Consider the following 15,617-nt stretch of genomic DNA (forward strand, 5'->3'; position numbering starts at 1 on the left):
TTGAGGCAGGAGTTGGCGTAGGCGAGGCAGTGCGAGGCCAGGCGGCAGGCGTAGGTGGCCGGGCTGAAGGCGAAGGGGCCGAACCAGAAGCAGAGGATGAGCGCGTGGTGCGGGCCCCAGCAGAGGGCGTAGAGCGCGGCCACCGCCAGCATGGCGCGGCCCGCGCGGCCCGTGGCTCTGCGCCGGGCCTCGGCCGCCACCGCGCCCGCGGGGCCCACGGCGGCCCACAGGAAGCGCAGCGTGCGCGCGTAGGCCAGACTCACCACGGCCACGGGCAGCAGGTAGCCGGCGGCGAAGGTGGCCACGTCGAGGGCGCGGCGGCGCGCGTCCTCCCAGGCGGGCACGCAGAGCTCGAGCGCGCCGTAGCGCACCGTGCCGTAGTAGCTGAGGTAGGGCGCCGAGAAGAGCGCCGCCAGCAGCCAGACGAGGCCCACGGCGGCGCGGGCGTTGCGCGGCGTGCGCAGGGCCCGCGAGCGCAGCGGGTGCCGCACGGCCAGGTACCTGCGGGCGGGCGCCGGGTCAGCGCGGCAGGCGGGAGGCCGGGCGAGCTGCCCCCGCGCCTCGCGCCTCCCGCCCCCCGCGTGGCCGCTGCGCCGGGACCTGCGCGCCCGCGCGGCCTGGCCCTCCGCGTCCGGCGACCTGCCTCGCGGGGTGGCGGCGAGGGTGAAGGGCAGTAACCCGCCAAGCGCTTAGAGCAGTGCCTGGCAGCTAGCAAGGCTGGGTTCGAGGCTCGGAGGGAAGGGACTTGCCCAAGGTCATCAGCTAGAGAGTGAGCCTAGATTGGACCCCACGTTTGGAACGACGAAAACAGGTATGACCACAGCCTGGGCGAGGTGTGGACGGTAATAAAATAACTGATGGTTTCATTCATGTGTTCTTTTTGCCATTCGTGTCACACTTACGGAGCACCTACTGCCTAAGACACAGCTCACAATGGAGTTGGGGGGAGGGCAGGATGGTCCCCTCGAGCACGCTCTGCGCGTGGTGTGCCCAGAGACTGGTTGGTGGGGGCCAGAGAGCGGTTCCTTCTCTCCCTCCCATCTCCCTCCTTGGTCTCCCCCCCCGCCCCCCGCTCTCGTTCCTGAGGAATCTGTTCAGGTCTTCCCTCCCCAGCCCAGACCCAGCCAGGTCCCAGGCACAGCGCACCTGTCCACCGAGACGGCGGCCAGCGTGAAGCTGCTGGCGTACATGGTGAGGTAGATGAGCAGGTGCACAGCCTTGCAAACGAGGGCCCCAAAGAGCCAGGCGTCCAGTGTGTAGATGGCGGCCTGGAAGGGCACGCAGCACAGGATGAAGCAGAGGTCGGCCACCGCTAGGTTGAGGATGAATAGATCCGTAGTGCTGCCCGGCTCCTGCCAGGCACCGGCGCTGGGCTGCAACAGCACGGCCAGCACCAGCCCGTTGCCCACGGTGCCCAGCAGGAAGATGAGGGCAAACACCACAGGCACTGCCACAGCCCCCACGCTCCCCGGGCTGTCTAGCGAAATGTTCTGCGCATCAGCCATCTCCCCATCCAATGGGCACCTGAGGAAAAGAAGCTGGAGTCCTCAGACAGGAGCCCCCCCCACCCCCCGGCTCTGGTTACTTGAACCAGGGGTCTCAATCCAGGCCCCTAGCCTGGGCCTGGCCAGGTCTCCTGGGCAGGGAGCTCATGGGGGATGGAGGCAGGAGTGGGGAGACAGCCAAAAGTTATCCCTGAGAGCCACTTGTGTAAGCCTGGCACAATCGCATACATGTCTGAGGTGGGCTTCTCAGTTTCCTAGGGAACACCCCCATGAAAGATGATTAGGTGATAGACACCTCCCAGCCCGATGGGGTGAGGACATGGCAGATGGGGGAGGGGCAAACCCAACTCAAGTTGCTGATAGATCTACCTTACTTCTCCAAGGGGGTTTGAAGCTCAGGGAAGAGTCTGGGACATGGGTCAAATCAGCGAAACACGGGTGATATCCCTGAGTCATCTTGAAGTCCGGTTTAGTGAAAGCCCCACACAGTGGCACAGCTGGGAAAACCATATAGGTCACTGCCCCCTTTTCGCACAAGACGAAACTGAGGCTCAGAGAGGGGACATGGGAGGCTACTATCACACTTTTGAGTGGCAGACCTGGGGCTGTTGCCACCCTGGTACCCTGACTCCCAGGCTGGAGTGCTCGGCTGACAGCCTGTAACAGGTGGTGCTTCTGACGGTGTGCAAGTATGTGTGTGTGCATTTATGCACGCCGTGCCCACTCTCACCCTTGCTCCACCCCTTGGCCCATATGGGCTACTACCTGTGGATCCCCCTGCATGCCTGGAACCTCTGATACATGAAGGGCATGGGGGGGGGCGGGCAGGGTGGACGGAAGAAAGGCAATATCTGCACCCCCAACCCCCAGCATGCAGCAAGCCCCCTGAAGCTCAGGAAGGGCAACACCCACCTCAACTCTGGGCACCAGGCCCAGCTTGGTCCTGGGTGAATCGGTCCTGGGTGAACCAGACTGAGGCTGCCTCTTGGCTCAGTGGCTGCCCCTTGGTGCCTCCCTGAAGGTTCAGGTCTTCCTCCTGCTTCTCCCTCTTCTCCTTTAAGGCACCTCCTCTGCTGAGCCAGACTTGGGCGCTCCCTCCGGAGTAGCCACCGGCCACCTCCTCCTTGGTCCCTGATTTCCCCCGGGTGGCATGCTTTTCTGCCTGGTTCTTTTCTGCCTCCCTGCGTTGCTTCTGCCTCTTTCTGCAGGGAGTAACCCATTGATCTCGCTCTCTGAGATTCGCTTTAGAGTTAACCCCTCCATGCCCAGGGCCCAGCCCATTCCTGGCACTCCCACCTCCAGCCTAATGATTCATTCCCCATCTTTCCTTTCTCTGCTCCAAGTAGGGCTCTAATCCAAGCTCAGAAAGGATTCCTCGTCTTGAATGGGGTGTCCTAGGCTAGGAAACCAGAATATGAGTCTCTTCTTTGGAGACCAGATAGGACTCCTCCCCCAGTCCCTGAGAATTCCTGGGCCCATTAAATTTCCTAAGCTTGTTCCAGAGGTTCAGTGTGGCTGGAGATGAAGGGTTTTGGTGCCCATCCAAAGAGTTTGGCTTTAGCCTGAGGGCAATGGGGAACTAGTGAAAGTTTTAGAGCAGGGCCACGGTCTGCCCATTTAGTTTGTAGTTGGTTTATTTTGGCCTGGGGTGAAAAGGATGGACAGAAGCGGAGTGATTTAATGATTGACCCGTTAGGAGCCTCCTGTCCGGGCAAAAGCCAGAGGTTAATCAATCGGTCTTGGTGAATGCCTGTGTGATTCAGTCATGCATGGGGTTCTAGCCTGGAACTCTTGGGAGAAGTGGGCCACATGGCCAAATGTTTCCAGAGGGTTAGAAAGACTAGTCGGGGATGGGGGGGAGTGAGGTACCCTGGATTTCATAACAATGAGGTTGTTGGTAAACTGAACAAGTGTAGTGGAGGCAAAAGAGTCTGCAATGAGTTTAGGAAGAGAAGAGATGGTAGGGACTACGTGTGGTCTTTCTAGAAGCTGGGAGGTTGGGGGGAATGTTAATAGGAAGTCTGTGAAAGGGGAGAGAAAATAGTTTGAGGGGACACTGATAGAGCCAGGACTTGCATTCAAGGCCCAAGGAGCTGGGGAAGAGACGCCTCAGGACTAGCTCTTCCCAGATCACTGGGATTTTCCTGAGTGCTCAGAGGTATTTCTTTCTTTTTTTTTTTTAAAGATTTTATTTATTTATTTGAGACAGAGAGAATGAGAGAGAGAGAGCACATGAGAGGGGGGAGGGTCAGAGGGAGAAGCAGGCTCTCTGCCGAGCAGGGAGCCTGATGCGGGACTCGATCCCGGGACTCCAGGATCATGACCTGAGCCGAAGGCAGTCGCCTAACCAACTGAGCCACCCAGGCGCCCGCTCAGAGGTATTTCTTGAAAGCCTGATGCCACTTGCTCCAGATGCAGAGCATCCCCAAATTTTTGGAAAGATTCACTAAACAGGGATGCCTGGGTGGCTCAGTTGGTTAAGCGTCTGCCTTCGACTCAGGTCATGATCTGGGGGTCCTGGGACGGAGCCCCAGGTCCTCCCTGCTCAGCGGGGAGCCTGCTTCTCCCTCTGCCTGCCGCTCTCCCTGCTTGTGCTCTCTCTCTTTCTGACAAATAAATAAAATCTTAAAAAAAAATTCACTAAACAGAAGATATCAGGAATCATACCTAGACTGTCCTGAATTCAGAGCTATCAGAATTAAGGAATTAGAATGGTAGAAGGTGAAGTACAGAATCGTAGGATTCTAGCCCCAGTGCACTGGGGTTTTAGAATCCTTGACTGTCAGAGGTCTACAACCACCCGGAATTCTGAAAGTCCCCGAGATCCCTGACACACTATCCTCTCTCCTCTTGAAAGCCTCCAGCCCAAAAGGCTCCGCCTAGCCCAGGGCAAGGCTCCGGATGCGCTGCTACAGAACTAGGGCAAGAGCTTGAAGCAGGGCAAGGCTGAGCCGCTGATAACGACAGAAGGAAGGAGGGAGGGCGGCAGGACCGAGGCAACCACAGAGGACCGGCGTGGGGCAGGCAGGAAGAACGCTCTGTCGAGGCGGAGGCCCGAGCCCCAGCGCATCCCTGGCGCCACCTCTTCCTCTTGCTCCAGGAGGCCGCAGCCTTGAACCCGGAGCCCGGCGCAGAGGACGTGGACCGCGCGCCCATGGGAGCGGTCTCCGGAGGTGGAGGTGCAGCTGATCCGCGGCCGGCCCTCCTGTCCTGCGCGGCTCTAAGGCTGTCGCGGGCGTCGGGCCACTACCAGTACGCGTACAACCCTAGCACGTGCGCCCAGAGCTCCCGCTGCGCCTGCTGCCGCTTCCTACCGGCCCTTCCGGATGCCGGCGGACGGGAGCCGGCGCAGCTCCGCACGCGGAGCCGCGAGCTGACCGACGGCGTGGCGCGCTACCGCGGCAATGCAGCTGCCTACGCCGGCCGCCGGGGGGCGCAACGCCAGCGGCGGCGCGCGGGAACCACCGGGAGGGCCGGCGCGTGCTCTGAGCCACGGGCGGGTGGACCTGGGCCCGGCTTTCTGGCCCCGCCGGATATGCCACACCGACTGCTGGAAGGCGTTGCCCGGTGGCTGCTTGTGGCCACCCCGTGTAACCCGCCGGTCTACACACGTCGCGCACGTCGGGCTGCTGGCTGGGCCCGCGGCTAGTGCCTGGCCGTATGCACTCGCTGCTGCAGCAGTGCGCCTGCGCCAGGTACACTACCCCGCGTGGCAGCGTCTCGCAAGTATTCGCGCCGCTGCTGTGGCCACGGCAGTCCTCTTCCCCGGGCTGCCATCTCCCAGCACCTGGAGCTCCTGGACCCCAGCCTCAAGCTCCTCCAGACCACAAGCTAGGATTCCCAGAATCCGGGAGTTAGGATCCCTGCGGCTCGCCCAGACCGTCCATCCGGACATCCAGACTAAGGGCAGGGCTGGGGGGTCGAGGGCAGGGAGAGGGGGGTCCTAGTTCCCTGTTGTGAACGAAGAAGGGCCCTTTCATCCTCCCTGCCCTACCTCCAGCGAGGTACGAGCTCCCCGAGGCCATGCCACGCTGAGGCGGGAGCTGCGGTGAATCAGAACCTATCCCGGCAGGCCCCCGGCCCCGAGCCCATAAAGCTGAGTGGGGAGGGCAATGAAGAGACAAGGACCAGGGACAGCGACTGTGGGAAGGGGGTTGTCATCGTGTCCACTAGGGGAGCAGCGAGCCCTTGCTGGGGACAAGTGTGGATGGGGCCTTGGCAGCAGAAAACAAGCTCTCCCGAGAGCCTTGCGGGCCGGATGCCTAGCTGACTCCAAGACCTGGATTCTGGAGCGGACGCCGCGAGAGCAGCCGGAGCCTGAGCTCGCTACGCCCCCTGGCGGCTGATCAGCAGGCCAGTCGGCCTTGCAATGAGCCGGATGGAAGGACCCCAGTTACCAATGTTAACATCCACTCTTGGTACAGTGCGGGAAACTGAGGCACACACAGGTGAAGGGGCCTGCCCAAGGCCACAGAGTCAGGGGCAAAGTGGGCTAGAATACATGGTTCCAGACTGTCAGGGGACTTTCCAATAGTGACCTACATTCTTTCCTTTGGGGCCTGAATCCTCTGCCTCTCCATCCACACATGGGTTTGGGTGCCCAGCCCCTCCTTATCTGGGCAGCTGTAAGCCATCCTTTGGATGGGGAGCAGAAAGCGAGGTGTTCTCCGGAGGCTGAAGAGTAAGTGGGGTGGGTTGGGTGAGAAAGGGCCTGCAGGGTCGGTGCGTAGCTGATCCTCTCCAGCACAGAATTCAGTTGTGCCACATGGGGGGGCCCCTGCCTACATTATCCCCACTGCCTGGGTCTCATCTTTAACCTGGGGTAGGTGGTCAGCTCTGAGATCTACTCAGGAGCCTGCCTTCAGAGCCCCAGCTCCTGCCTGATTCTTCAACTGGTCACAGGACTGGGCCTGCCTGGAGAGAATAAAGCACACCAACATGTCAGCCCGTTTCCACACCTATTGCTTGACACTCTCAACCACAAACACAGGCCTTGCCCCAGCCCAGCCCCAGGACTTTGACAGGGCTCAGAGTCTCTGGCCTGGGCTGACGAAAGGGCCCTTTTGTCAATGTGGAGGGAGGGGGACCTTGGCTCTGCTTCTCACCAGCCAGGTCAGGGTAGTGCCCCATGCAGACGCCCCACCTCCACGAAGGCCTCCACACAGCGGTCGATGTCCTCCTCACTGTGCACTGCTGAGATCTGCACCCGGATCCGGGCCTTGCCCTTGGGGACCACTGGATAGCTGAACCCGATGACAAAGATGCCTGGTAAGGTAAAAAGGGTCAACCTGGGGCTCACCAAAGCCAGACAGCCTTTGGGAGACATGAGACATGATTCCTACTCCCCTGAGGGTCACAGAGGGCAAGGGAGGTGCCCAAGGTCTCACAGACATGAGACTGAGTCATGGCCTGGGATTTTCAGCTTGGACAGACAGCTGGTCTAAAGGGGGTAGTAGGGTGAAGGTATGGGGGAGCATTCACAGTATAGGGATTCCCTCCTCTTTTCTCTGAGGACCCATAACCGGTCTCCTTGTCCCAGCTTCCTTACCTCTCTTTAGCATGTCATCTGCCATGCAAGAAGCCAGCCGAGCATCACCCAGCATCACAGGGCAGATAGGGTGACTGGCTCCCAAGATGGTGAAGCCAGCAGCCTCCATCTTACTGCGGAAACTGTGGGCACAAGCTGGGTGTCACAGGTAGCTGGGGGCTGTGGAGTGTTCACACCCACTCCTGATGGGCATGTGATCCAAGATCTGTGCCCAAGTCTGCAGGATGGACCAACGGAGACAGATGCAGACCCAGAGAGGCAGATGGAGAGCTGGGCAAAGGAACCGGCAGACCAAAACAGAGAGTGAAAAGACAGGATAATGCAAGATGGGGAGAAACAAGGTCATTGACAGAGAAATGTACCAGGAAATGGAAGGAAGAGGCAGAGACAGAGAAGAGGGAGGTGGGCGGGCAGGCAGCCCTTGATTAAAAGGGCTGAGTCCCAGTGCAATCTGCTCAGGGCATGGTGTGGGCAGAGGCAGAACCTGTAGGCCTGGGAGGGCACACCGGGGACAGGCCCCTACCAGCTCCCCCACCCCTGCCAGGGACCGCACCGCTGGGTCTTGGCTGCCATGGTCTGGATGATGGCATTGCTCTCCGTGAGCAGGTCCAGGGCCTTGGAGGCACAGCCAGCGACAGCAGGTGGCAGGCTGTTGGAGAAGAGGTAGGGCCGGGAGCGCTGCCGTAGCAGGGACACCAGAGGCCCGGGCCCCGTCGTGTAGCCCCCTGAGGACAAGGGCAGAGGTGAGGGTGGGACTCAGAGGCCAGGTGCCAGAGCCTACCCCGAGCCCCTCCTGAGAGGACAGTCCGTGCTACCCTCTTCCGTGTGGTCCCAGGTCTCCCCTCCGCACCTGCCCTGAGACCTCTCCAGGGCCCTCCCTGTGGAAAAGGGGGCCCCAGGGCCATGACCCTGCAGGTACCTGAGGCTCCACCCAGTGCCTTCCCCAGTGTGGAGTTGATGACGGTGACCTGGTCCATCACACCCAGTAGCTCATCCGTGCCCCTGCAAGGGAAGCTGCCTCTGCCACCACTGGCTTCCTGAGTGCCCAGGGGCCATGGGCTGGGTGAGGGGCTGGCGTCCTGGTTTCCCACCCACCCTTAGAAGCCCGACCCAAGGCCCTAGGTGATGCATGCTCCCACCGTCCTGTAGCCCCCAGGAAGCCAGTAGCATGGCATTCATCCACAAAGACCAGGGCACCATATCGAGAGGCAAGGTGGCAGATCTCCCGCAGGGGCGCGATGTCGCCATCCATGGAAAAGGCCCCATCAGTGGCCACCAGGCGCAGTCGATGCTTCTGCAGGGAAGCCATGGGCAGGTGATGGCTGGTGTCCCAAGTTGGGCCAATCCTCCCATTCTCTATGCTGCTTGGGGCTCTCAGAGCTTACCTTGCTCAGGGTCTGGCACGGAGGTGGGCACACAAGCCTTACTGTGTTGGGGCTGGAACATCCTGCCCCTCATCTGTGCCTCCCTGAGCCTTGCCCACCTCTTCCAGGGCAGTCCTGGCCAGTGAGAACAGCTCAGTCTCCCCTGCGAGAGGGAGGGTGGGGTGGGGCCACTTCTATCCCGAAGCTCATCCTACCTTTATGCCCAGCAGGCCCTGCCACACATAAGGTGATTGCTGAAAGTCAAGGGAGCATGGGACAATGGAATAAAGCCTTAGGGCAGAGGGATTTGGGTTCAGCTCTTGGCTGTTTCAAACTTTCATGTTCTTTGTCTGCGAGTGCAAAGTTGGTCCCTCCAAGCCTCCATTCATTCACCAGTGCTGAGGCTGAGCATAAGCCCGGTTCTTGCCTCTGGAACCCTTGGGCCTCCCCCCACCTGGGCCTCCCCCCACCTGGGCCTCCTGCAGCTTGGCCTCCAAGTCAGTCATGTCCAGGTGGCGATAGCGGTACTTATGGGCCTTGCACAGACGGATGCCGTCGATGATGGAGGCATGGTTCAGCTCATCGGACAGGACTGCATCCTGTGGGGTCAGCAGGGCCTGGAAGAAGGCAGTTGGAGGAGAGCTATTGCCCGACCACCTAGGGGGCTCTCCCTCCCCATGTCTACCTGAGTCAAAATGTCACTGTCATCCAGTGCATTCCTCTGGGCAGGGAGGCAGGGAGGCAGGGAGCCCCTATCTGCCTCTGTCTGGGTCCCCAGGGCCCCAGGTCCTGTGAGAGCAGGTGAGAACATGTTTGGCAAGTACCTGGCCCTGGCTATCTCTGGCCTTCCCACTGACGTAGGTTATCTCCCCGGTGCCCTGGAAGCTGGTCCCTTGCAGGTCCCAGGATTCCTCCTGGAGCACCTACTTGGCCCAACCTTAGCCTCCATTAAGAAATGGGCACTAGAGCCTCTAGGAGTGGCACTGACACCCTGCCAGGTCCTCCTCACTGCTCACTCCCAAGCCTTCCACAGCCTAGCAGTCCTCACCAACTCCCACCTGGGCCCTCCCCTCTCCCCACACCTCAAAGAGGCCAGCATTGGCATCAAAACAGCTAGGATACAGGATGGCATCCTCCCGCTGGTGGAAGCGGGCTATCTTTGCTTCTAGATCCTTGTGGATGGTCTAAAGAAACAGAGTGAAACAGGTGTTAATGCCTGCAGGGTCACATGAAATAAGTCCTGGGGACAGAGGCTGAGAGGGTCACAGACTCATCACAGAAGGCCTACAGCCTTGGCCTCTCCCTTCTTTCTTCATCACAAGGGTTCCCCCAGAGTCAACAGGAACCTGGCAGATGGTTCTCCCTGAGGAATCAGGGGCTCGCTCGGTGTCCCTTCCTGGTTGGACCTTCGTTTGTAATGGGGAGACCCCACTGAGGGGTCCCAATGAGGAATTATGGGTGATGATGGCAAGGGAAGCTGTCTTCCCGACATCAAACGAAGTGCCTTTTTTGGTTGCTTAATGGCAAAGAAAAGAATTACGTAGGTTCCTTTGGGCCTCAAATTCTTATATTTGAAAGCTGTCCGGTCAGGGTGAGGGTTTTGTCGGAAAGTGCCCTGGCTGGGAGTTAGGAGTCCTGCTTCTGACATTCATTTCACCGTCCCTTTCCTGAGAAGATGGGTTATAATAATTACAAGTAGTCAGGAGCCAAGCCACCTGGTTTAAACTCCTATCATAACAGGCTGTGTGCCCTAGAGCAAGTCATTTAATTTCTCCGGGCTTCGGCACCCTCACCTCTGTAACAGAGACAAGAATAGCACCTATCACTTATGACTGTTAGCAGCATTAATAAGTTATTATTTGTAATGTTCTTAATACAGTACCTGGTACACGGGAAGCACTATAAGTTTCATATGTTTATTTTGTAACATTTATACAATAAAATAATCAACATTTATTGAGCGCTTCTACGTGCCAGGCACTGTTCTAAGCATTTTTGCATGCAGGTGGGTGAAAGGGATGCTCTGAGAGGAAGAGTTTCTTTTGCAACACAACAGGAGCCTGAACCGGCCTTTCTGGTGGATAGCTCTAGGCTAAGAGTGGGCCCAGGGCCCTGGGATGAGCTGAGCTGGCTAAACCAGCCCTGTTGACTGTGGGAAGCAGGCAGTTGGGGTCAGTGCCCAACCCTGGGGACAAGGCACCCCCCCCCAAACCCCACAACACCCTCTGTGTACCTGGGTCCCACAGATGAAGCGGGTAGAACTAAGGCCGGCTCCAAACTCCTCCAGGGCCTGCAGACCTGCCTGGATCACCTCGGGGTGGCTGCTCAGGCCCAGGTAGTTGTTGGCACAGAAGTTAAGGATTCCTGAGATGAAAAAAAAAAAAGAAGAAGGATTCCTGAGGTAGAGGGCGGTATGGACACAGCAGCTCAGGGCAGGAAAGGGCCTGGAAAAGCGTCAGTGCCAGGCCCTGGGGACTTAGAGAGGAAACGACCCTGGATTCACCCTTGAGAAGGCAACAAGCACACAGTATGACCCACTCTGGAGCAGAGGTCAGGATGGGGGAACTAGGGGCTGCTAGGAGGTACTGAATCCGACAGCTACAGGAGAGGGAAGGTTAGGAAAGGACCCTCAGAGTGGTGCCTTAAAGGATAAGTTTAGACCTGGCTCTGAATCACGTTCCACCCAATGAGGAATGTAGCCCTCCCTCACAGGCTTCTCCTGTCCTTGCAGACTACGAGCAACCCCTCATGTGGGCCTTGGCTCCCTTGTGGGTAAAAGAGAGCTGGCTCAGGTGCCCCCCGTGGTCCTCAGACTCCACACAGCTGACTTTGCTGCCTGGTACAGAATCACGTGCCTAAAGTGTGTGGATGTGGGGGGTTTCTCTGAGACTTCAACTCCTGACTTATAAAGCCCAAAGTGAACACAGCTGACATGAGTGGGAAACTGAGGCCTGTAAAGGGCAAAAGCAAGATGAGAACCTCTGTTTCCTCATTTCCCATCTTTTGACCTGCTCCAAGCTTCCCCCAGGCGAGGGTGGGGAGGGAGGCAGAGATTTTTTGGGACCTCGGTTTACAAATGAGTACAACAGCACCAAGGATCCCAGGCCTATTTCCTGAGCAGAAGGCGGGTTTGGGAGCCTGTTTATAACCAGCACCACCTGGGGCCCAGCACAGACAAGACAGGTGGTGACCACTGGTTAGACAGGCATGAGGAAGGCCCAGTGGACCAATTCATGGCGTGACTCCTGCAGCAGCTGGTGGCCCCTTACTCGCTGTGACTCTGGCCAGCAAGTTAGCTTCTCTGACCCATTAGCTGACCTTCCAGCTCCAATATACAGGAGGACCTGGACCAAAGCCCAGCTCTGCCTGCCGCCAGCAGGGGCTTTTGGGCAAGCCATTTCACATCTCTGAGCCTCAGCTTCTTTGTCTGTACAATGGGAGTAGTTATTCCCGAGTTTGGAGGTTTGCAGGCGGCCCCGTGCAGCAGGTGGTGGAGACCTGCACAAGAAGCAGCTCCAGAAATGCAGGGCTTCTCGCCGCCGCCTCCCACCACCCTTCCTTGAATTGGTCCGGTGGGAGCCAGCTGGGTGTCTCTCTTTTTCTCTCACGTTCTCACAGGACCGGGTCTCACTCCAGCCCTACCCTCTGAGTCAAGAAGGTGCTCAGCAGCAAATCACCTCCCTCCGTGGAAACAGGTTTAACTAGGTTACAGTTAACCCTGGGAAGCCGGAAAGTCAGCCTGATGGATTGGGAACGGGGCCAGCGGCTACGCATGCAGATACTCCCACCCGCCCCCTGCTCTCCATTCCAGCGCAGGCCTGGAACAAGGGTCTTCGAACACCGGCCAGGTCCGACAACTCCCGGGAGCGGGGAGTTACCTCCGGAGACGCCGTCCACGTGGATGCGCGGCCCCTGACGGGACGTAATGACCCGCTCGCTCTTCCAGGTGCCAGCCCCGCGGATCGCTTCCAGCTCTTCCTCCAGGACGCCACGCAGCTGGGTCAGCGCCGACTGCGCGCGGCGGCCGCGGGGGGCTGCGGACAGAGCAGCGTGGAGCACACGACCGGCCCACATGGTGCCCCCCGTCACCCGAGCGCTCAGGCCGGCCCAGCGGCTGTGCGCACGGCGGCCAGCGCCCGGTCCCGTGGCCGGGCGGGGGGTGGGGGGAGGGCGGGCCACGGCAGCCAATCGGAGCGAGAGGGCCGTTAAAGGGGCGGGGAGGCGGGCCCAGCGGTGGGTGGGCGGGGCCTGGCGGGACCCGCAGAGGATGAAAATGGATTGGTGTCTAAGTTGTGACTGGAACGCTCCGCGTGGGGGAAGAAGAGGCGACCCGGCGGAGGGTGGCGCGCCCCAGGGCCCAGCCCACCAGACCCCCACCCTACTCCCATCCCCTGCCTACACACCCAGCGCTCGGAAGGAAAGGGGGTGCACCCTGGACCCCAAACGCAAGACCCTAGAAGCAGGCAGAGGCACGCTCTGTACTCTTCAGCCCCGTTTCCCGGAACTGTCCCCCATTCGCAGGTGCAAACGCCCCCAGGAGATTTCACCCCAGCTTGCCTGCCCGATTGCTCCGCATTCACCTCCAGCCTTAAAAGTGAGGGAAAATGCACCGCTCAGGTTTTTTTCATTTTTCAATTTTATTTTAAAGTTTTTAAAATTACAAAGACATCAAATTCTTCCCGGCACAAATAACACTTGTTTAAAAAAAAAGAAAGGGGGGGAACCACGCGCAAGTGCGCATTTTCCTATATTATTAAAAATAAAAGACGACTGTACAGGTTTTTTTCTCCCAGCTCCCGGGTGTGAAACGTTAAGTACTAGCCCTAGATACGTATATATACATATACACACATACACACAGACCTATCTCTGTGAAACTACTTAGCAATTCAAAATTGACTGCAGTATGTCTTACTGTCCACTCCCCGCCCATTCCCCCTCCCCCATCTACAACTACTTTTTATAAAAGACTCAGAAGTAAAGACGTCGGGAGGTTTTTAAGTGGCAGGTGGCAGAACTGAGCCCCACCAGGCCACCAAGCAAAACCACCGCTTTCTCATACAGGAGGAACCAAAAACCAGGGGAAAAGGAAAAAAGTCCTCCTATGATACAATCCAATTATGTGGAAAGACCCAAGTTTTAACAGGGCACACTGAGGCACTTGGCTGACTAAATCCCCACCCTTCCCCCAAAGTTTCCACTCCCGTTTAACATGAGACTTTCTGAAGCCACAAAGACACCCCCCCCCCCCATGGCTAGTTTCCAGCTGACTGAGAGAAGCCACTGCTTCCCAGACCAGCTGTCACTTTGACCCCCCCTTCCCTAGGACAATAGGGAGGCCACAGGGGCACACTAACAGTGAGAAGGAAACTGGATTTGGACCCCCCACTGCTCACTATTGGAAGGTGGAAGTCAGCCCGGAGAGTGTTTTTTCCCCACCTCCCTCCTTTGCCATCCAGCTGCTGCCACCCCTCCCTTCTCCCCACCAAGGTTCTGGAACTCTCACAAGGGGTGTGCAACCTAGAGAAGGCTGGCTCAACCTTAAAGATACTCCTCCAAACCTTACCATTTCCAGGCTCCCCCCCCCGGCCCCCCCCCCCCCCCCCCCCCCGCATCCAGTTGGAACCAGCGGCCTTGCCCATTTTCTCCCACCCCTTTACCTTCATATTGAACAAACCATCCAACCAAACAAAACACACAAACCCACCCAAGTCCCTAAACCCATTAAGTAGATTAATAACAAGTCAACAAAACAAAACATAAGTACATTCTCATCATTAGAGATGAGATTTGTTGTTGCTGTCCTTGCACGATTGGTTAAGGAAAAATGAATTATTCCCTAATTTCTGAGGAATCCAAATTCTCTTATGAAGTCAGAATAGAAAGGGGCAAAGGACTGCAGATGAAGATCAAGAGAGAAGAAAAGAGAAAAGTATTTACAGAAAATAGGAGACAGGCAGGAGTGTCCACAAGAAAAGCCTCATTGTCACTTCTTCTTGCCGGCCCTCTTGGCACTGGACTTGGCTTTGGGCTTCACTGGTTTGGCCTTCTTAGGCTTGGATGCCTTGACTGGCTTGGCCTTGACAGTCTTGGGTTTTTTGGTTTTCTTGGGCGTGGCAGCCGGCTTCTTCTTGGCCTTCTTGACTGGGGTGGCTTTGGGCTTCTTGCTTGGGGCTTTGGAAGCAGCCTTCTTGGGCTTGGCTGCCTTCTTTGGCGTGGCCACCTTCTTGACTTCCTTCTTCGTCTTCTTGAAGGCCACTGACCTCTTGGGCTCGTCGCTTTTGGCCAGCCGGAAGGACCCTGAGGCACCCACCCCTTTGGTCTGCTTGAGGACCCCAGTGGTGACCAGGCGCTTGATGGACAACTTGATCTGCGAGTCGGCGTTCTCACCCACCTTGTAGTGGCTCTTGATGTACTTCTGGATGGACTGGCGCGAGGAGCCAGCGCGGTTCTTCTCCGCCTGGATGGCAGCCACGATCATGTCTGAATACTTGGGGTGGTCTGTGGACTTCTTGGAGGCCTTGGCCCGCTTGGGCTTGGCCGCAGGGGTGGACGTGGAATTCTCGGTCATGGTGGCCTGTCTGGTCCTGCTGTTGAAGGAGGCGCCTTCAAAAGGGCCAGCCCTCGTCGGAGGCCCAGGAAAGCCTTACTCGGGATCTGCTCTGGCGCTCCTCCTGACTCCCGGGCCAGTCCGGGGCCCGGCTCTCGGGGACCTGGCTCGAGTCGCGGGAGGACTCGCCGGGCCGGCTCTGCGTGGCCCAGCCCCGGCGGTCTGTCGGTCGGTCTCGGCGCCCGGCTGCGGCTCCGGCTCCGGCTCCGGCTCGGGATCAGGCTCGGGCTCTGCCTCCACCTCCTCTGCCTCCCTTTTCCCAGCTCCGCGTCTGGCGCTCGGGCGGCGCATCCGGGTATTTAGCGGCGGCGGGCGGACCGCGGTGAGGACAGGGCTGCTGGCTGCCTGCTCCCGGCCCGGAATGGCGCCGCGCCGCCGCCATCTGTGTTTCTTCCGCCGAGCAAATCCGACCTTTACCCCCGGCCCGGGCCTTCCCGCTCCCCGCCGCCGCCCGGGACCGCTGCCTGGCTCCCTGGGCTCCCCCGCCAGGCATCCCGCCCGCCTGGCCGCCGCCCCCCGCGCCCGCCACGCGCCCCAAACGGCGCCGAGGACCGCTGGTGCGCCTGCACATTTCCCCTTTGCGGGGGGCT

At 58.8% G+C, this 15,617-nt stretch overlaps 3 protein-coding genes across 5 annotated transcripts in view; all 3 read right to left on the bottom strand.

The window, feature by feature from the left end:
- GALR3 (galanin receptor 3) overlaps positions 1–1,586 on the bottom strand; it is an 8,087-nt gene extending 6,501 nt beyond the window's left edge. The window contains exons 1-2 of the mRNA XM_044915802.1: positions 1,147–1,586; positions 8–501 (exon numbers count right to left, since the gene is read on the bottom strand). Coding sequence (XP_044771737.1) covers positions 8–501; positions 1,147–1,505 — 853 coding nt within the window. The 5' untranslated portion in view covers positions 1,506–1,586. The remainder of the gene's footprint in view (positions 1–7; positions 502–1,146) is intronic.
- A 4,860-nt stretch (positions 1,587–6,446) lies between these two features.
- GCAT (glycine C-acetyltransferase) lies at positions 6,447–12,576 on the bottom strand. Of its 3 annotated transcripts, none has more exons than XM_021687655.2 (9): positions 12,296–12,576; positions 10,651–10,781; positions 9,500–9,601; positions 8,888–9,034; positions 8,193–8,347; positions 7,973–8,055; positions 7,607–7,778; positions 7,054–7,175; positions 6,447–6,770 (listed from the first exon to the last, which is right to left on the bottom strand). In XM_021687655.2, exons 1-9 carry the CDS (start codon positions 12,489–12,491, stop codon positions 6,619–6,621), a joined length of 1,260 nt encoding a protein of 419 aa, XP_021543330.1. In that variant the 5' UTR covers positions 12,492–12,576; the 3' UTR covers positions 6,447–6,618. The 3 variants fall into 3 exon arrangements, with proteins under 3 accessions (XP_021543330.1, XP_044771741.1, XP_044771742.1); XM_044915806.1 differs by having other exon boundaries at positions 10,651–10,861; positions 12,259–12,576; XM_044915807.1 differs by lacking the exon at positions 9,500–9,601.
- Positions 12,577–14,037: 1,461 nt separating this feature from the next.
- On the bottom strand, positions 14,038–15,287 carry LOC110578137 (histone H1.0). Its single transcript, XM_021687653.1, has one exon. It carries the CDS (start codon positions 14,986–14,988, stop codon positions 14,404–14,406), a length of 585 nt encoding a protein of 194 aa, XP_021543328.1. The 5' UTR covers positions 14,989–15,287; the 3' UTR covers positions 14,038–14,403.
- Positions 15,288–15,617: the final 330 nt, after the last annotated feature.

This window comes from Neomonachus schauinslandi, chromosome 5, assembly GCF_002201575.2.
Source record: "Neomonachus schauinslandi chromosome 5, ASM220157v2, whole genome shotgun sequence".
NCBI lineage: Eukaryota > Metazoa > Chordata > Mammalia > Carnivora > Phocidae > Neomonachus > Neomonachus schauinslandi.